We start from the raw sequence: 21,649 nt of genomic DNA on the forward strand, positions 1-21,649 counted from the left end.
ATGTCAAAATCTATAACATGAGGATAACATAAGACATATAACATGAGGACCTAACAGCATCTAGTTCATAAGTATTCGTAAAGAATTAACTGAGATAACTCATGCACAAGCTTAGCACAGTGCCTGGCCCCAATACGTGCGAACTATTATAACTAATCTTGTTCTGAACCATGTGAGATTATGGTCTGTTTTAAAAAGATACCTCCTGCCTGTGTTACTACCTACCATGGTATTAAAATGCAGATAAGCCCACTTGAGCCAGCCCTCCCCTTCTCAGCCTCATCTCCTACTGTTGTCTCCCACAACGTTAGTCAATGTTGGTTCTTCTTTAGACTTACCAGTCTTCTTCTTTGGGCTCTATCATTGCTGTTCCTCTGCCTAAAAACTATTTCTTTTAGGCAATTCCATAGATGGTCTCTTTTTGTCAATCAAACCTCTCCTTAAAAATCCCTCTACAGGCAGGCTACTGGATTCAAAAAAAGCTATTCTCCACCATCTCTGCCTCATCACCCCAACTCTCCTCCATCACGTTGTCTTGATTTAGCTTCTTCGTAGCACATCTGGAAGTATTTGTCTTCTTGTTTATTGTCTGTCTCCTACAGTACAGCGTAAGATCCCTGGGAACAGGAAATGTGGCTGTCATGTCTACTACTATATGTCCAATGCCTAGAATTATCTTCTAGCAGCCCAGAGCAAGCTTTCAGGCAAGGCCACCATCTCGCCTAAATAATGGCTGCATGAATGGATTCCAGAGAGTAAATAAAACCATTTAGACACTATCACTGTCTAAAAATTTTAATTATTGGTACAGCTCATAGTTCGCTAAAGTAAACACTAAGTAAGAAAGTGCTAAGGAATTAAAAGTAGTGGCAAAAACCACAATTACTTTTGTACCACCCTAATAAATGCTAAATTTATTTGTTAACATCTATACATCTCTTTTTCTTAAGACATTATTTGAGATAAGAAACTCAACTTATGACCAGGTGCAGAGAAGTTGCTCAATAAATGTGCTGTTTAAGCAGATTTTTTTTTTTTTGAGACAGAGTCTCGCTCTGTCGCCCAGGCTGGAGTGCAGTGGCGCAATCTCAGCTCACTGCAAGCTCCGCCTCCGGGTTCACGCTATTCTCCTGCCTCAGCCTCTCCGAGTAGCTGGGACTACAGGCATCCGCCACCACGCCCGGCTAATTTTTTGTATTTTTAGTAGAGAGGGGGTTTCACCGTGGTCTCGATCTCCTGACCTCGTGATCCGCCCGCCTCGGCCTCCCAAAGTGCTGGGATTACAAGCGTGAGCCACCGCGCCCGGCCAAGCAGATGTTTTACATTGTAGGATCTCTGTTTGTCTTTTTTTAAAACTCATCTCTCAGATAAGGTCATTATGAGACCTAATTGAAAATTCAATTTCCTTGTTTGCCTTACTACAATTTGTCAACGTAGAATAAATTAAAAAGTAATCAGAATGTATTTTTATGGGTACAAATGAAAAAAAGTTATGAACGAGTGTCACCTTTAAAAGTGACTCATTTAGACATTAATAAAATAGTCATCTTGGCCAGGTGCTGTGGCTCCCGCCTATAATCCCAGCACTTTGGAAGGCCAAGGTGGGCAGATCACTTGAGCTCAGGAGTTCAAGACCAGCCTGGGCAACATGGTAAAACCCCATCTTTACAAAAATACAAAATTTAGCCAGGTGCGGTGGTACGCACCTGTATCCCTGCTACCTGGGGGGCTGAGGGGGGAGGATCGCTTGAGCTCAGGATGTCGAGGCTGCAGTGAGCCAAGATCGTACCACTGCACTCCAGCCTTGGTGACAAGGTGAGACCCCGTCTCAAAAAAAAAAAAAAAAAAAAAGTCTTTGACTGTGAGAAACTTTCTAAACTATATATTATAATCTATATCTGCTTTCTGGTATTTTAAATCCCAAAAGTGTGACTCAGGAAATATTTATTAACATGGAACCAGGGCTTTAATCTTCACAGAAAGATTTACACAATTTACAGTGATGACACATTTCATTCCAGGGAGGATCGTATCTTTTTAGATTGTCCCAGTTGACTTATGATTTAATCCAAAGTTTAAAAAGAGGGGGCATATTTCTTTTGTGTAACAAAGTCTTTCCCTCACCTTTGCTAGCTGTTGCTTCTCATAAGGGTTAAATCCACATGTCAGTTTTTCAGGGAGCCTTTCCTTGACTCCCAGAGCTAAAGTCACCCTCTCCAATCCCCAAATCCCTCACAAACCCTTTTTTCCCCTTTAAAGCTCTCATCGCTACCTGAATTTATACAATTTACATTAATTGTTGGCTTAGTGCCTGCATTTCCCTCTAATAGAACTCCATGAGGGCAGAGACTTCATCTTGTTCACTACTGTTTTCACCAGAGTATGCCACAATCTGGTATACATTAGGCACTCGATAAATGACTGAATAAACCAGACCATGGCTTCCATTCCTTGAGTAGACGCCTTAGGTTGGGTTGTCCCAGAAGTAAACTCTGAGATACGGATGTATGTATATAAAGGAGTTTAAGAAAGTGGCACCAGGAAGCACCAATTAGGGAAGGATAGAAAGAAAGAGCAAGGAAGGAAGCCACAGAGAGCGTATTTTCATGCTTTTTATTGTGGGCAACTGTGCTGTAAGCCAGCTAAGGAGTTCTGGGAGACAGTGTAGAGAATGCTGCAGAATCACCCCAACTGAGGAGGAGGGGGCTGGACTCCCATCAGTTCTTGGCTGATGGCTGCTCTGGGGAGATGTTGACACTTCCCAGACTGCTGTGCACACAGACAGGAAGGTTCTGACAGCCTACAGAATTTTTGGTCAAAGAATCACAAATGCTTAAGGTTACAGTCTGAAAACTGTGGTTGGCATGTAGCAGCTGATTTGGGCAAAGTTAATGACTAGGGAGGAGTGGTCAGAAGGGATCCCCAAGTTTCTAGAAGTTAGAGAAGTGTATTTGAAAGCAAATACTTTTTTTAGTATATTATTTCCCTACTTAGTTTAGTAAAACATTTTCCCTTACAAAAATTTTCAGTTTTCTTTAGTTTAATCTTCTGATCTTTTCCTTGTAATTTCTTCTGTCCTTTCAAAGCCCAGAAAGTAAAGGTCCAACTTAGTGGTATTTTTTGTTGGTAGTATATCTTAAATCGGTATGTGTAAAGGTAGATGCCAGTATTAATTTTATATATTTTGAATATCCACATAGCTCAATTCCACATTTACACATAAACACATTTATCATTTTCAATTTGTGGGAAATATTATATATAGATATAAAATATTTATAACTGATTTCTTAAGTGTTTTAATAGTTTTTCAAAATCCCAGTACATTGTTATTGCAACAGTTATTGTCTATTATGTGCCAAACCTGGGGGATACAGATAAGAATCAGATGAGAATATTGTTCCTCAAGGAGTTTTTAGTTGGTAAGACGTTAAGATATAAAATAACGTTTTCTGTCTATATTACACTTACCATGATAAACATTTTTCAGAAATATAAGTCTAAAATTATCATCCCTGAAGTCTGCACAATTTTACTTAAGTTTTTGTTAAAGTCTAAAGTTCAGTTTGATTTTTAGTATATTCACAAAGTTGTACAACCATCACCACTATCTAGTTCCAAAATATCTTCATTGGCCCAAAAATAAACCCCATACCAGTAACAAATTAGTAGAAAGCAACCTCCTCCCCATTCCCTGGAAACCCTTTATCTACTTCTGTCTCTACAGATTTGTCTATTCTGAAAATTTCATATAAATAAGAATGATATAATATGTGCCTTTTTGTATCTGGATTTTTTCACTTATCATGTTTTCAAGGTTCATCCACATTGTAGCATGTATCAGAACTTCATATCCTTTTCCATTTAATTTTTAAATTTTTATTCAGATGTAATTCACATATCATAAAACTTACCTTTTAAAAATTTACAATGCAATGGGTTTTAGCATATTCACAGAGTTGTGCAACCATCACTACCATCTTATTTCAGAATCTTTTCATCACCCCATAAAGAAACTCCATGACCATGAATGGTTTTCATTTCTCTTTTTTTAATGTATTTTTAATTTCTGTGGGTACATAGTAGGTTTATATATTTACGGGGTATATGAGATACTTTGATACAAGCATACAATGTGTAATAATTACATCAGGATAAATGGGGTATCCATCACCTCAGCATTATCCTTTATGTTACAAACAACTCAATTAGACTCTTTTAGTTATTGTAAAACATACAATTAAATTAGTATTGACTATAGTCACCTGTTGTGCTATCAAATACTAGATCTTAATTATCCTATTTGTTTGTATCCATTAACCATCCCCACTATCCCCCTCCACACTGCCTTTCCCAGCCTCTGATAAAATCGCCATGAGTTCAATTGTTTTAATTTTTAGCTCCCTCTAGTAACTGAGAACATGCGAAGATTGTCTTTCCGTGCCTGGCTTATTTAACTTAACATAATGACCTCTAGATCCATCCATGTTGCAATGACGGGATCTCATTCTTTTCTATGGCTGGATAGTACTCCATCATGTGTATGTACATTTTCTTTATCCATTCATCTGTTGATGAACACCTGGGTTGCTTCCAAATCTTGGCTATTGTGAATAGTGCTGCAACACAGATGGAAGTGCAGATATATCTTTGATACACTGATTTCCTTCTTTTGGGTATATACCTAGAAGTGGAATTGCTAGATCATATGGTAGCTCTATTTTGAGTTTTTTGAGGAAACTCCAAACTGTTCTCCATAGTCGTTGAACTAATTTACATTCCCATCAACAGTGTATGAGGGTTCCCTTTTCTCCACATCCTCACCCGCATGTTATTGCCTGTCTTTTTGATAAAAGCCATTTTAACTGGGGTGAGATAATATCTCATTGTAGTTTTCATTTGCATTTCTCTGATGTCAATGATATTGAGCGCCTTTTCATATACCTGTTTGCCATTGGTATGTCTTCTTTCAAGAAACGTATATTCAGATCTTTTGTCCATTTTAAAATCAGATTATTAGATTTTTTTTCCTATAGAGTTCTTTCTGGTTGTTAATCCCTTATCAGATGGGTAGTTTGTAGGTATTTTCTCCCATTCTGTGGTTTATCTCTTCACTTTGTTGATTGTTTCCTTTGCTGTGCAGAAGCTTTTTAACTTGATGTGATTTATTCCTTTTATGGCTGGATAATATTCCACTCTATAGGAATACAACATTTTGTTTATCCATTCATCAACTGATGAACATTTGAATTGTTTCCACTTGTAAGGCTATTATCCATAATACTGCTATGGAAAAGTTTTATTGTAGACATATTTTTTCAATTCTCCTAGGTGAATCCCTGGAATTGCTGGGACATGTGGTAACTATGTTTAACAGTTTAAAAAAACTGCCAGACTGTTTTCCAAAGTGGCTGCACCATTTTACCTTTCCATTAACAATATCTGAGGTTTCTCTACAGAAAAAATTCTAGTTTCTCTACACCCTCACCACCATTTGTTATTGTCCATCTCTTTGATTATAGCCATCCTAACGGGTGTGAAATTGTATCTCACTGTGGATTTGATTTACATTTCCATAATGACTAGTAATGTGGAGCATCTTTTCGTGTACTTATTGGCCATTTGTACATCTTCTTTGGCTGGCTAATTTGTGCATTCTGTGTCCTTGGGTTTTCATGAATATAATTTGTACAATTTGCCTACAAGTTCAGCTTTGGGTAGAATATTTAAATGAATGCTGGAACTTGGATTTTAAAATATAATTAAATATTTGTTCTGCCATGGCTTTAAAAGGATTTATAATTTAAAACTGGTATGTAAAACTAGCCCAAATACCCAGTGTATTAAAACAAACAAATACACAAAACTCACTAATTCCTACCTTTTTGACCATCTGTAGCAGGCTCTTCCCTGACCACAGCAATTCAAGCCTGGTATTCTGTGTCCTCCAGATCTTTTCATTATCATACCTTCTCTGAAAGAGACAGAAAATTAACCCATCACCTTCAAATTTCCCACTCCCACTTAGCTTGTACAGCCTCCCAACACGGGACTAAATAAACCATCTCATTCTCACATGACTTTCCTCCCTACTCTCTCCTCCTCGCTCTCAGCTAGCTCAGTGCTCTAATTGTTAGGCTGGGTACTCTAGAGGCGAACCCTAAAACACACTAGTGAGATAAAGCCCCTTCAGCATTCGGGGCGGTGTGATTCTGTTGTGCACTACACAGGACCTTAAGCATCCTGTCTCCTGGCTCTAAATGTTGGGTGTTCCCTCCTTAACATTGTGACACTGTGGCAAACTAAGAAAGACCCCATGCATTTCCACATGCCCGCACAGGGATGGTTCACCTGCTGTTGACACCATGGTGCATCTCACCCACAGGTTCCAGGACACCTCTGTGTCTCTTCACACCCAGTTCTAGCAAACTAGTTGAGCTAGTTGAGCCATGCCAAAGGAAGCAGAGCACAGCTACTAGTTTTGAAAACAGTAATATCTTAATTCTGAAAAATTTGACAAGAAAAAGCAGTAACAAAGGCTAAACTTAAAAAAAAATTTTGTTTGAAACAACTACTAACAAAGCTCTTAACTAGAACTTGAAAGTTAAGCTCTTTGTTTTCAAGCTCTAATATTGTGAAGGAAAATTATAAACTTCCATCTGGCTATACAACATATATTTTACATAGTATTATTTTAAAATAATCATCAAAATGAGTAGTAAACATTTAATTTTATAAGGGATTATAAAAGGAGATCTTATATATTTGATTTTTAATGTATTCTCCTACACATCATACTTGCTATAGGTATAGAACACTTCCACTGTTGGGTTAGAAAGAATCTGTGCTGTAAGCACATGACAAAGACAGTGGAGAAGTTGCTACCATTGTTTATCACAGGAGATGCTCTGATTTGTATGAATAATTCCATCAGTTGCTCTAACTACTGGGGAGAAGAGAAGCTAGCAGTAAAGCCAGGAGGACTCCATCACCATGGCATGCTGCTACGTTAAGTGTTAATGCATATCAATTTTTCATACTTCTCTTTTAAGGTTTATTGCAACTTACATGCCCTTTGGTCCCAAATCATGTATGAAAGATAGCTGGCTTATATCAAGAAACTCTGTCTGAAAAGAAGAAAAAATCCATCTTTAGCAAGCAAAACAATTCAAATTTATGCATTAAAAAACATGTATTAGGTATAGCTGTGTGTAAATACTGTTTGGTATGCTCCACAGACTACACAGATCAATAATAATGGCATTGCACTAAAAGAGTGCAGATTAGAAGTATGTAAATAATGAAGACACCCTACTAGATCTTCTAAATCTCAAGAGAGTGATGTGTGCCCTAATATATAGAGATAAAATGCTCAAGAAGCTTGGAGAGAGAGAGAGAGAGTTTATTCTCAATATTCTTTCATGTTTGTTTTTGTTGCATGGGGTGGATATTGTGTGGCACAGTGTACACTCAAACAATAAAAGAATGTGAGAATCGAGTGATATTGGTGCAGGATCTGGAAGATGGACTGGATTTGGGCCCACAGTGTGAAATGGGAGATGAAAGAGGGGCTAGAACAAAAGGTCCAAAAAGGTTATAGGATGTACAGTTGGGTTACAGTGAATAAGATGAAGGAAAAGAATGAAAAATTAAACAGGCTGAAAAGAGAGTGGGTAGGGCTTTGAACATCAGGCATAATGAAAAGAATTATTTTTAATGAGTTGAAGAGGAAGAGAATTTTAGGCCCACCTTCACTGTATTAGAAGGTTAAAAACTGTAAATATTATAACAACAACTGTGGCTGTGTTTACTGAGTGCTAACTGTGTTGGTGTTATGCTAACCATTTTTCATGCATTATCTCAAACCCCTTTGAAGCAGGTGCTATTTTTCCCATTGTACAAAAGAGGAAACTGAAGTTTAGTGTAGGGGTAAGCAAATATTTTCTGCAAAGAGCCAGACAGTAAATATTTTGGGCTTTATGGGCATACATTGCATTTTGCAATTACTTAGCTCTGCTGTTGTAGCATGGAAATAGCCATAGACACATACATAAACAAGTAACTGTGGCTGTGTTCCAATAAAACCTTATTTATGGATGTAAAATATGAAGATAATCTAATTTATGTGTCATAAAATATTATTATTCTTTTGATTTTTTTTCAATGACTTAAAAATGTAAAAACTATTCTTAGTTCACAGGACATACAAAAACAGGCAGTGGGCAATGGGCAGGATTTGGTCCACGGGCCTTAGTCTGCAGGCCTCTGTTTTAGAGAAGTCAAGTAAGTTGTCCAAGATCACATAGTTAAGAAGGGATTAACTCAGTATGATTAACTCATTATGAAGTCAGACCAAAGTCAGCACCCTCAAACTAAGCTGCAAAACCAAAAAGTCATTCAACATTTATCTAACTCAAATTGAGTTCCTTGCATATTCTCGATAGGTGAAAGCTAGATGTAAATGTGGAAGCAAAGAGGGGAAAAACAAATCAACATTATGTTATGTTTAGCATATGCAGATTTGCAGCTTTTTTAAAAAAGTGACCAACAATAAGTTCAGTTCCTTAGACCACGTCAATAACAGCCTTGATAGACCATCAAAGACTAAAAAGATACTCTCCCAGCATTAGGAAGCAGACAGGAGACCAGATATGGAAAATACTCCCCTCAATGAAGTTCTGTGGCATGAACCACACTAGATACATGTGAAAGTAGTTACAGAGTTATAGGGTTGTGGAGGGCAACCACTTCCTAGCTGACATGACATCACAGAGGCAGGGGCATTTGGTCTAGGTTTGTAAATGGGATTAATAAAACAAAAGTTTTCCATGAAAGTTTTATATATGATTAGACATATCTAACACTACTCTTGTAAAAAAAAATTACAAATATCTCAAGGCTGTCCATCCTTGTAAGGTTCATTTAAATGCTTGCATTTTTCTCTTTTCTTGAGGTTATTTGCAGAAAATAGGTCTTTAAAATTCAAAAGGACTTAAATATCTTTTTAAAATCCTAAGTCAAAGGTATCTTCATATAGCATTTTTTAAATTGAGAATTTAAAAAGTCAAGGTCTCAGCCAGGCATAGTGGCTCATGCCTGTAATCCCAGCATTTGGGAAGGCTGACGCGGGTGGATCACTTGAGGTCAAGAGTTCAAGACTAGCCTGGCCAACATGGCAAAACCCCATCTCTACTAAAAATACAAAAATTAGCCAGGTGTGGTGGTGCATGCCTGTAATCCCGGCTACTCAGGAGGCAGAGGCTGAGGCAGGAGAACCACTTGAACCCGGGAGGCAGAGGTTGCAGTGAGCAGAGATTGTGCCCCTGCACTCCAGCCTGGGTGACACAGCAGGACTGTCTCAAAAAACAAACAAACAAACAAAAACACCTCAAGGTCTTTACATTTCATTTCTTATATAAAACAGTGATTCACTCAGTATCATGCATTTTTATCTGGTTTGTGAAAATGCTTCTTAATTGGAAAATGTAGTAACCTATGGGTTATTGGAAATGACTCACAGATTGCCGGCCATAAAATCCAAAATATTTTAAAATCCTAAGTCATAAGTTTTATCTCTAGAGAGCAGACAAATAATGTCAGTCCTAGTTTACATTTGAAGACTATACTGTACTACAGAGGCATAACTAACTTATGCAAAGTACCAGAACAACCGAAGGGAAGAATAGGAAATGAAAACAAAAATCAAGGAAGCCACTAATCTAATGCCTGGATATTTTCTTACTTACATAGCTGTTATCATCAAATAGTTGACAACAGAAATATTCTCTGAAATCATTCAGAAATCATAACTTTTGGAATATATCATAACAAAATTGCTAAGCGTAAAGAATCTCAGCTAAGTAGACAAGCACACATTAATAATGTAGAAAACTGGAAGTTACACATTAATATGAAATTTAATTTATCCTAATGGCTTAGTAAAGTTTGACTGGAGAGAGATTTCCAGAAGGAACCAGGCCTATTATACAGAAAAAAAAAATCTGGCAATAAACATTTTTCTAATACACAGTTATCAAATTGAAAGTAAATGTGTCAGGGTCAACTGAGAGGCAAACCTAACTAATAAAAATTGAAATTTAACAAAGATAATGTTGTCCAAACTTCTTAGTACATCTTCAGTGATAAGAATTCCATTATCCATTTGGGCAAGTGATTCTCAGGAATAAGAATTTAAAGATCCATTTAGCCTAACATATTTCGCAGGGATTATTCCATTGATCTTTTGAGTAAGGTATAATCAATACCTTTTTGTCTTTGTTTTTTGGCAAAGGAATTTGTAAAATATGAATACAATTGAAATAATGTTGCAATGCAATAATGTTCATGGCACTAGGTGGAAAGTGGTCTCAAGTAAAAAATTCCAATGCGATCTACCAATTGGATACTAAAAACGTTAGAGAAACAGAGAAGCAAAAATATTTCCATGCCAAGGGAGAAGCAACAAGCCCTAGGGGTAACAAAAAATTCTGAAAATTACTTGACAATAACATACACACTGCCTCTTCCGCCCATCCTTGTATTGTAAGAGAAGGGTGACTTTCTGAGGCTCCTTTTATTTACCAGGTAGCAAAAACTCAAGTAAATGGCCAGGTGGGAAATTATCAGGTACGAGGAAGGTAAGAGCATTGAGTTGGGCAATGTCCTTGTAGACTCAGGTACCCAGGAAAGGCAGGGAACAAAGAGGACATCTAATCTATGAAGGAAACTGGGAGGCTGGGCAAAGGCCTAAAGTCCTTCTCAACGCTAAGACTAAACATGCACACAGTGTTTTCATTCCAACAGGGAAGAGCTTAGTACAGCTTTTCCCTGTTGGAATGAAAACACTGTGTGCATGTTTATTCTTTACCTACTCTTCCCCTCAAGTTAAAGTTCATTCTACAAAACAAAGGAGAGGTGAACTCAGTATTATTGATCTGTGGGATGTTTTACCCAAGGATTTCAAGCTAATCACCTTCTTGGGGATAAGGAATCTGAGTCACATAAGTTAAATGATTTACTTCAAGGTAGAGATATGATCCTATCAGCTTAGGGCCCTTCTCTTGGAAATTGTACAATTTGTTCCATTTCTAGATTTTAATCTCAGGTATGAAAAAGGTACATTTATTGCTCCTTATTCCTCTGATTTTAATTCCCTGGAAGATAAGCATTTTCCAGTTACTAATTAAAATGCCTAGCTAGTGAGTTCTCTACTATAGCCAGCACTAATACAATTTCAGAATACCAAAGGAATTCTTGTTTGAGATTTTTTTGTATGTTATTACACAACTCAGGTATCACTATTTTTTACATATTTATGCTTAGAGTAAAGGGGAAATACATTTGTCCCCATTTTACAAATGGGCAAAGAAAACTGAAGAAGTCACCAATAGTCTCTGAGGGAACTGTCTGATGATGACTACATTAAAACACTAGGATGCTCTGCTTTGCAGAACCACAAGAAGGAAAAAAAAAAAAGAATTAAAAGCAGAGGAAGTCTTCATAATCATGGGAGGGAAGGTCTGAGCACAAACCCAACCAATGACTATATAAAAGTGAGAGGAAAGAACTGTCCATGTCTAATTTCAGAGGCCATTTAAGAAAAATAATGTCAGTGCTTAGAACCCTAAACCAAATTCCTTTGGGGAAAATCCTATTATACTAACACCTTTATAATAAATCTATCTCACTTTTTTTTTTTTCCTTTGGTACAGCCTTGCTCTGTGGCCCAGGCTGGAGTGCAGTGGCACAATCATGGCTCACTGCAACCTCTGCCTCCCAGGTTCAAGCGATTCTTCTGTCTCAGCCTCCCAAGTAGCTGGGATTAAAGGCGCCCACCACCACGCCTGGCTAATTTTTGTATTTTTAGTAGAGATGAGGTTTCACCACGTTGTCCAGGCTGGTCTCGAACTCCTGACCTCAGGTGATCCACCTGCCTCGGCCTCCCAAAATGCTGGGATTGTAGGCATGAGCCACTGCACCCAGCCCTATCTCCACTTTTTAAAGTGGTCTAACTTTACCAGGACATTTCTAAGCTGATCATAGCATTTTAGTTTAGTTCTCAAACTCCTGATGATAAGAATCACTTGAGCTATTTGTTAAACACACTTATTCCAAATACAGATCTGGATGGCCCTATAGAGATTAAGAACACATCCTATTCAGTCCCTTGACCTATGATCCATGATTCTATCTGCTTACGGACCTGAATTAACTTAAAATAGGTTTGTTTTATACTTGTTAAAATAACTTTTAATATGCTTTTTACAGACAGTAAAGCATTTTTTAACAGATACTTTTTTTTAGTATTTCTCACAATTATTGAAGAAAACACATAAATTCCAATCTCATTTCACAAATATGAGGCAGAGGCCTACAGATCTAGTCTTTAGGCCAGACTACATTTAAAGAAAAAGAATGTTAGAGAATTAATATATATCAAATTGTATCCTATGCTTCAATCATACTGAACAATTCAGCCGTTGGAGAGAATAATCTCAGGACCAACAAAAACGAGAGGGAGGCTGGGCACAGTGGCTCAAACTCCTGTAATCCCAGCACTTTGGGAGGCTGAGGTGGGCGGATCACAAGGTCAAAGGATCGAGACCATCCTGGCCAACATGGTGAAACCTCATCTCTACTAAAAATACAAAAATTTGCTGTAATCCCACCTGTAGTCCCAGCTACTTGGGAGGCTGAGGCAGGGGAATCGCTTGAACCTGGGAGGTGGAGGTTGCAGTGAGCCAAGATCATGCCACTGCACTCCAGCCTGGGCAACAGAGCAAGACTCCATCCCCCTCAAAAAGGAAAAGAAAAAAAAAGAAAATGAGAGGGAGAATCTATTCACAGTCAGTTGCTAACGAGGCTTTCCCTTCCAAAGGAAATGTTTATAGGTCACTCTGGGATTTCTAAATACAATATGGCTTAACTTTGAAAATATTTTTATGACTGGAAAAGTAATTAAAATAAACATTTTTTAAATGTAAACATTCTTTAGTCAATAGTAGAATCCCAAATGTAGAAAAGTACATGCAAAGAGAAGAATGAACTCACCAAGAACGGTTACAGCCAAAAGAAATAGTAAAAGTAAAGTCACAGGCAGGCAGAAAAGTAAAAGAAATGGAAAATTATTGCATACGGGTACTAATACGCATTTAAATAACTGTCTATTAAAGAAAACAGCATGTCGGATTTCAGACAACACAACAGGAGGTATCATTTTTATTAACAATAGTAGTAGTATCCTTATTCATTGTTGTTTCAACAATACAAGTTCCTGAGTCCTAGAAGAAAAGAAACCCCTGCCTCCCATCATCCTTCTCTTGAGATCCTCTGGTGAAACCCAAATTCCTGTTTTCCTGAGAAAACCCTTCTCCAGTTTTACGAAAACATAGAAGCTCCCTCAAGTCCATTGTATGCCCCAGTGCAAGCTGCTGCAGGAGGCAGGTAGTGACCTAGATCCAGGTCAGCTGTGTGTAATGGGGACCAGCTGGCTGTATATTTGGACCAGACTCCAAACCGTGTGCTGCAAGGCAGCAGGAAAGCAAATCCTGTCATGAGAAACTCGCAGAGCCAAGTGCTCTTGCATCCTCTCCAAAATACACTAAAGTCTTTCCTGTTTCTGTTTATGTGTTTATGTGATGCCATTCTCTAAACTAGTGGCCAAATCACAATTGCACCAACTCTTGAGTCCTGCACATATATAATATAGATGTGTACAGCCCCCATAACAATACAATTCATACAAATGCATACATACATATAATAAACCAGTGCATTCTCAGTTATCCAGACCTCTGGATAATTGAAAGCTAAACCTTTAAAAACACCCCACCTTTAACAGTGCAGAGCTAATTGTTTGCTGACACTAGAAAACCTACTCCCTCCCTGCTTGCCAGCTGCATACTCCAAGCTTAATCTCTGTGGCTGCATCTAAGCCCCATCACCTCTTCTCTCTTTACTTGGATTCCTCAAGGGTTTTTTCTTTCCTAGCTTTTCCCATGCTTCTCACTTTCACATGAAAAGACAGGCCTTTAACAGGCATGACAAACCAATCAGATAGCAATCGCCCTACGCACCACAAAATCTTTAGGCATTCAACTCCACTCAACTGTTTTCATCACTTACTACTCAACAGTTACTCTTTGTAGCTAAAAATGCTGTTTGGATTTTCATGGAAACCTGAGAAGAGAAGAAGGTTGATTTCTAGATAATCTAGCCTATAGCAGCATTTCAAGTTCATTTAAATCTATTGTTATAGACATATTGAGTTCTATTCAACTTTTTAAAACAGCATCACACCATTGTAAACTGGATCCTTGCTGTAAAATCAATTTTGTGTTCACTTAATTTATTTTAATCCAAGGACGAATGTAGATGTGGATACAATCACTTGTGTTAATAAAATGATCCAAAATTTAGCTGACAATTTACTATAGTGAAAATTACTCCAAACTTAAATCACTGACTAGTACTTACTGTGGCATGATAGTTTCTATACATGGGCATTTTTAGTATCTTTGTCAAGTAATCTTCCAGTTGTTTCTGTAATGCAAATATTTTACATAAGTGTTAACATGGTCATATTTATTTTTAAACATTAAACAGTAGTGACAATGATGAGATCATCATTTTCATCTTAACTTCTACAAGTTATTCAATTGTTTATTAATATAATCATGGAGCAAGGAATCCTGAATAGCATTAAGGTGTTATTTCCATAATTCTCTTGAACTATTATTTAAATATCTTCTTACTTTTTAACTTTCCATATGCTTAGGTCTTCTATAAACTGCTGACAAGCCCTATTATATATATATAGCTATTACAGCAGGACTTGCTATAAGTTGTTTTAAAGCATTTGTTGATATTACCAAAAACTTTCAAATTTTTTCAATTCTGACACTGAACTTACTGAAAGATACACTACAAATTTTAAACAGCTTTTCAAGAGAAAAAGGTGGAGAAAGGTTAAAAGACTTTCTAGAAGAATGTACTGATTTTAAATATGCTAAACTGTGTGTGGAGGAAGATGGGGAGTAGAGGGATATAGGCTTGGGGCACTGGAGCAACATATGTCAATCATATTGACCATGATATAAAATCCAGCATGGTTTTGCTGAATCACTAAGTGTCATTTTCAGTTGAATTCATACATGTGCACACAGTAAACCAAAACTATATAATTTTATATGTCTAGGTATCTTGGAAAGTATTTGGTCCAGATGCCTACAAAGATTTTAAACAAGATGACAACTACAAAGGAGAAATCAAACATTCCCTCTGGAATATAAACGTTTCAGATTACAAAACAGAACTGACAGGCATTAACAAACACTTGTTCATTTTCTAGTAAAAAAAATTAATTGTCCACAGTCTGCAGCACCCATCTTGGAAGCAGAGCAGGCAGAAGTGCCCCTCCTCTGGAGTTTTCTGTCCCAGTGCTGTGCCTGTCTGTACTCCATCATACTCTTCTCAGGCCCTAACTGCTCCATCTATAGTTTAGGAATGAGATTTTACATATATTTAAGATGGGCTATTACAAACACAGAAACTTATGTATGGAAATATATTATTTTAAAAGAGTAGATCTCAAAACCCACAACAATGAGTTCAATCTTTGATTCACAATAAGCCCAAGGAGGTTCTAGCAGGGAGAACAGCTTCTTCATAATGTTAAGTCCTAACCAAGAACACTCTTCCTCTTCTGAGAAAATGCACTGTATGGCTTGGGGAAAGAAGGGACTGCCTAACTAGTTCCAGAAAAGCTAAACCAGCCTGGGGGATCAATGAGTGGATGAGAGGAGTTGTAGCCAGGCCTACTTCACCCCTCAGTAGATGCTGTGTTTCTACAGCACTGCAAAATTAGGTTTAAAACAACAGAATAGTGAAGAAACTTACTCTTCTACCAAGGAATTGTTCTTCTCTTATCATGTTTTCAGATGAACGGGGCAAACTGGGCATCTCTCGAGGCTCCTCTCTGACGTTTTGCCTCCTAAATGTGTGTCTAAAACACAAACACACAGAATGCAAACACTTACTAGATTATTCTGTGACTATGACTTTAGTGTATCTTTCATGAGACAGCATATTTTTAAGAGACTATTTAATTGAAAATATCTACCAACAATAGACTAGTTAGCCGACACTGTGAATTAAATATACTTTTTATTTATTTATTTTAGAGATTGGGTGTGCTCTGTTGCCCAGGATGGAGTGCAGTGGTACAATCATGCTCACTGCAGTTTTAAACTCTTGGGCTCAAGCAATCCTCCTGTCGCAGCCTCCTGAGTAGGTAGAACTGCTAACTACCACCACGTGCCACCACGTCCAGCTAAATTTTTAATTTTTTTATAGAGAGGAGGTCTTGCCACGTTACCCAGGCTAGTCTCAAACTCATGGCCTCAACTGATCCTCCTGCCTCAGCCTCCCAAAGTGGTGAGATTACAGCTGTGAGCCACCACACCCAGCCAAAATACACTTTCCATTCAACTTCTATACTGGCATAATTAATTCCGAAATGGTTACCTTCTAGTGGGAATGGGGATTCGGATAAAGGCTTTGTACTTGAGCAGCTCTCTGTGAAATTCTTGAAAGTGCTTGAATTTCCTCTTAACTTGCCATTTAAATTCCCCATGTGTTAATTCAATAGTGTAAAGATTAATACTTGGTACCTACAGTGATACATAAAAATGTTTGATATTTTAGATAACAACAAAAATTCCAAAAGCTTTCAGTGAACAATATTTAACTAGTAACAGAGACGTATACTTCAGTCCAGCCTACTTATTTTGGTAAGTACTTAAGTAAATTTGTTTCAAAAGCAGCCAATTGCAGAAATAATATTCTGTAAATGTTCACTTGATGAATTACATAAGACAAACTTTCAATCACACGAGATGATTCCTACAAATGCTGTTCCTCCAACATATGTGTGTGTATACATCCACGCACACACACACACCTGAAATGAGGAACTAGGTGGAGGAGACTATGAGAAAGGCCCTAATTAGCCTTCAGGGGTCCAGTCCACAAATATAAGCTGTGAACCAGGCAATTGGCAGGGGTGAGAGGTATTGTATACTAAGAGCACCATTTCGGCTGTTTTTGTTCTTCAGAAACGGCATGACATGCCTTCTCTCCTTCTCTTGTGAAACACATTCCAAGGTCCAGCCTTGTCTATACCACCCACCCACCCTAAGGAACCACCAGTGTTAAGGAGGGGTGGGTGGAAAAAGTGACTGCAGTAATGAGTATACAGTGTATACTCATATATTATATATGTATTATTATTACTAAATCTTCATAACAAACCTGTAAGGTAAGCACTGTTATACCCTTTATTCAGAAAAGGAAACAGGAACAGAAAGGTTAAGTCACTCATTCAAGATCACAAGGCAAAGATGAATTAAACCATGCAGTCTGGCTCTAGAGTCTGTCATTTACCCCCACATGTTATTCTCTTTCAATCTAAATGCTGGCAGGTGAAATAAGAAAACAAAGCTCATCTTAGAGACATTTCTGAGTGAGTTGTGCTCAGTGGTGTATCAGGGAGACATGGACCCGAGTCACAGGGAAAGCCTAAACCAGAGGCTGACACCAAAGTGAGTGTAAGCTGGGAGTCAGTACACGTGCACATAGGCTGGGACACAGCACCAGGCAAAACCACCCAGAAAGCAATGCAGTGCATGCCACCTCCAAAAGACAAGGAGGAAGGGAAGGCAAAGCATGCCCTGACAGCTGGTTATTAATCTGTGCTTCCCCTGAGGCAGGAGGCAGTGGTGGCCTTACTCTGCCATGGCTAGATCTTAGCCTGAAGGGACAAACGTCACCACCCTGCAGCAATTGTCCTCCCCCGGAGACTTAACAACTGCAAAATCCAGGCAGGAGCAGAGAAATGTAGATATCCTAACAGCTTCTTCTAGTCCAATCCATTTCAAAGGGCATAACTTTGATCGTTGAAGACATTTTACTCCAAAGCCTTTTCAGTGTTCAATGAAAAAGCACGTGAATGAGGACTAAAGGATGGTTTTCTAGGAACCAATCAGAGAGGCAGAATATGCCTGCAGAATTCTCTCAACAGTATTTTGAGGTAATGGCACTGGCCAATCCAGTATCCTGGCTTTTTTTCTTAAGAGCCAGGTAGCACCAACATTTTCATGCTAAATAAATATTAGGAAAGCTAAAATTCTTGTTGATTTATACCTGCCATGCAAGGTGGAATAAATATGCATCAAGAGTCCAAATGAAACAGAAAACTGGGGAGAGAGGAAGATTAAGAGAGGCACTTTGCAATTTATTAAACTGTTAATTTGCCTTACATGCCTTTTTTAAAAGAAGGAGTTTTGGCTCAAATGAAGAAAGAGGAATGTAAGAATGAAGATTAAATGGGAAGGAGGCAAAAACTTGACAGGTGAAAATGGCTTGGAAATGATAGATACATAAAAACAAACAAACAAAAACCTACAAACATGATCATAGCTAGGAAGGAGGAAAATGAAAGGCTATGTACTAATTCACATATATTGACAAAAGAAAAAAAGGTGAGTCCATAAACGCTCTGACCCTTGTTGTAGATGTGAAGCGTTCCACGTCCAGAACTTGTGCTTTTATTGGACAGCCGGAGAGATACGTCTGTATATTAGGCTCTTTAAATCCTTGAGTGTTATAAATAGCAGAGAAAGGGATATACACTAAAAAATAAGTAAATAAAGTTAATGCAATATATGATTAGCATAACTTGTCTTTTACAGGCATTCTTTTAAGAATCATGTGTTAAAACAAGTAAGCCTCTTATAAAATGATCTGAGAACAGTGTTACATCTGCAAGGAAAATCAATCATTCGTTGGTTACTTCAAATTTGTGCTCTTCCAACCAACCCCAATAAACTCTTTTCTTCCCCACTCAGATCATCCGTCTTTACCTTCCTGTATCTTGGGATCGCTGGGAGACACGTCGTATTCTACCTCCTCTCCCTCAAAGTGGAGTTCCCGCGTGTCCAGATTTTCTATGATATTACTCATGTCAGCAGCAATTTTCTGCAGTGCAGAGGTATTTACCCGTGGCTCGTTTTTCAGTGACATTTTAACTTTGGACAGAGTAAAAGCAAAGGGGCTAGGAAAGAAGAAAAGGGTTACAAAGACTTAGCATTTTGATAACATAAAATGCTATTCCACAATTTGAATCCAGACTTAGATACAGCATATGGAAACAATTCAGCCTGCTCTGTGTGAGCCTCAGTTATCCAAAGCAACCTTTTAGTTGATGTTCCTGTTTAACATTTAAAGGATTCCTAACTTGTAAATTAAAACAGAGTACTCAATTGTAAACCAGAGAAAAAAAAAGAAACACCACATAGAATGCCAACATTTCTCTTATCCAACTTTATTAACTTGGATAAGTAATTCGAGGGAGATTGGTTTGGGAAAGCTTATTCAGAGAAAGAAATAGATTGTTTGCTGTAATAAATACAGCTGAAGAAAGAATATCATGTAAAATAAGCAACTCTAAATATTTCCTAAAGAAAATTTAGAGTATTTCACATATTGAAATATATAGATTTAGAAATATTTTTATGATAGCATATTTCTACATTTTCTCCGTAGGTGATATCCCAAGCAAAGTGTATATTACCTCTTCAAAATAGGAGATTTTGGCCACAACTTTACGTGAGGTATAATGACGTATGTGTTTTGAAAGGAAATTGATTAATATACCTATTCTGAAAGACATCTGAGGTTCTAGAATGATACTTCCCTCCTTTTTTTTTCTTTAAAGAAAACCAGTTCTATTTCATTCTGACATTTAATAACACAAGTCGTTGCACATCAGTACCAGGGCAGAAGAATTCACATGGATATTATTTTCCATGTAAAATATTGAGATTCAAGCTTTGCACACTGTCATCAGAGTTGGATGAAACATCTGTTTTGCCTGATGTAGAAATAATCTCTCTGTTAAAACCGGGCCCTAAAACGGAAGGACGCTCATACCAGTAACTCTTAGGCACATGTTCATTTCTTACTGCAAATCACAAACACTGAGCATCCACCACATGTGAGATGAGATTAATGAAAACGTGAAGGTGAATAAGGCAGGCCCCTGCAATTAAGGAGCACCTGATATGGGTGAGGGAAATGAGGCATATAACCCAAAGTTCACCCCGGCCTCCCCCAAGGTCTTGCGCTTCTTGAGAATGAAATTTGCCCAGGGGAAGACACTTAGCTGGGTCTCTCCTGCAGGTGCTGTCAAAAAGCTAAGTGGCTATATGGGAAATGCTAAGAAAGTCTCAGGCAAACTTACACAGCCCTTATTATAACCCAATGAGTCTCGAAAACCTATACTGTTATGTCTGGGAGAAAGAGACCGTGTTTGGAAATTCAAAAATTGGAGCAAAGGAGGGAGGTTCTGATTTGGCCAGACATATAAAATTCATATATCTAAGTTCCCTGGAACTATGTAATCAATCATGTTTCTTTCTCTATGTTGGCTGTAAGAAAGCTTGGAGCCAAATTTGTGGCCTACTATAGCAAAGTATAGGACTATCTCTTCCCTTCAACTTGCCCTCCCACTTCTAATTTATATCATAATAGTTAATAGTTACTAATTGTTTAGAATGCACCTCGCTGGTGATAATTGTTTACATACATTATCTCATTTGTCATTAATAATAAATCTGTGAGGGTTTGTTATTTCTATTTTGAGCATGACAGGAGTTTGTCATCCCCTCTTTATAGATAAGGAAACCGAGGCAAAGAAAGACTAAGTAACTTGACCAATATTTTAAACAATCTGTCAAGGTCACACAGCTGGTAAATGGTAAAGAAGGGACTGGAATTCAGGTTTCTCTAACCCAAAAGCCGATATTCTCAACCACAACCTTTATCTTGCTATCTATTCTTTGTAGATATGTAAGCCCCTTGGAATAGATGGAACAGTTAATATAAATAAGTACCCTGGGGCAAGTCCATTTAAGAGGAAACCCTAATAGGAAGAATTGGAAATAAACTCCTGCAACTCGGTTACCACAGGATGAAGCCATTTAAATTCCCAGGGTCTTTGTTTCCTCTCTATAAATTGAGGAGGTTGAGCCATTTCATCTCTAGAGTTCTTTTAACATAAAAACCCTAACTGTAGATAAGAGATGCCACAAAGTGTTCAGCCTCCCTTATAATTTAATTACTTTAACCCTTTTCCTATCCCAAGAAATTAATCAGAGTAGTTTTGCATTTGAGTAAGAGAAGCAGGTAGCAGAATGTTTTCTAACCTGGATAATTTAATTAAGATCTATTCAGCCTCCATTGAGGAGCCATTGCCTTTGGTCAAAATGAAAATATGTATGTCCTTTCCTCTTCATTCAACAAACACTTAACAATGCGTCAGATTTGACTTTATTTAAAATACAAGGTAATGAAAAATTTAGAGGAAAAGAGACAAGGAAAAACAGATAAGAAATTACATCATATCATTGCAGCTTGTTAATTTTTAAAGACTTCAGATATTTTTTATTGATTAAACAGACTTATTAACTTTGCCAACTTCAACATAGTGAAGAAAAACAAAGGTTACTCCAAATAACCTTCCTTTTGAACTATGTGCTGATCTTAAAAATGTCTGTTAATTTTAAGAAATACAAAGACTACAGTAATCTAC

The 21,649-nt window shown here is 37.6% G+C and overlaps 1 protein-coding gene across 4 annotated transcripts in view; it reads right to left on the minus strand.

Moving 5' to 3' along the window:
* Window positions 1-21,649, minus strand: part of PLD1 (phospholipase D1) — a 210,283-nt gene that overhangs the window by 118,797 nt on the left and 69,837 nt on the right. For all 4 annotated transcript variants that reach the window (XM_063621672.1, XM_063621673.1, XM_063621671.1 and 1 more), the window contains exons 2-8: window positions 18,921-19,111; window positions 18,562-18,689; window positions 16,525-16,670; window positions 15,898-16,003; window positions 14,476-14,541; window positions 7,069-7,127; window positions 5,882-5,974 (exon numbers count right to left, since the gene is read on the minus strand). In XM_063621672.1, the coding sequence (XP_063477742.1) occupies window positions 5,882-5,974; window positions 7,069-7,127; window positions 14,476-14,541; window positions 15,898-16,003; window positions 16,525-16,670; window positions 18,562-18,689; window positions 18,921-19,080 (758 nt within the window). In that variant the 5' untranslated portion in view covers window positions 19,081-19,111. The remainder of the gene's footprint in view (window positions 1-5,881; window positions 5,975-7,068; window positions 7,128-14,475; window positions 14,542-15,897; window positions 16,004-16,524; window positions 16,671-18,561; window positions 18,690-18,920; window positions 19,112-21,649) is intronic.

The sequence above is a fragment of the Symphalangus syndactylus genome, chromosome 17 (assembly GCF_028878055.3).
Source record: "Symphalangus syndactylus isolate Jambi chromosome 17, NHGRI_mSymSyn1-v2.1_pri, whole genome shotgun sequence".
NCBI lineage: Eukaryota > Metazoa > Chordata > Mammalia > Primates > Hylobatidae > Symphalangus > Symphalangus syndactylus.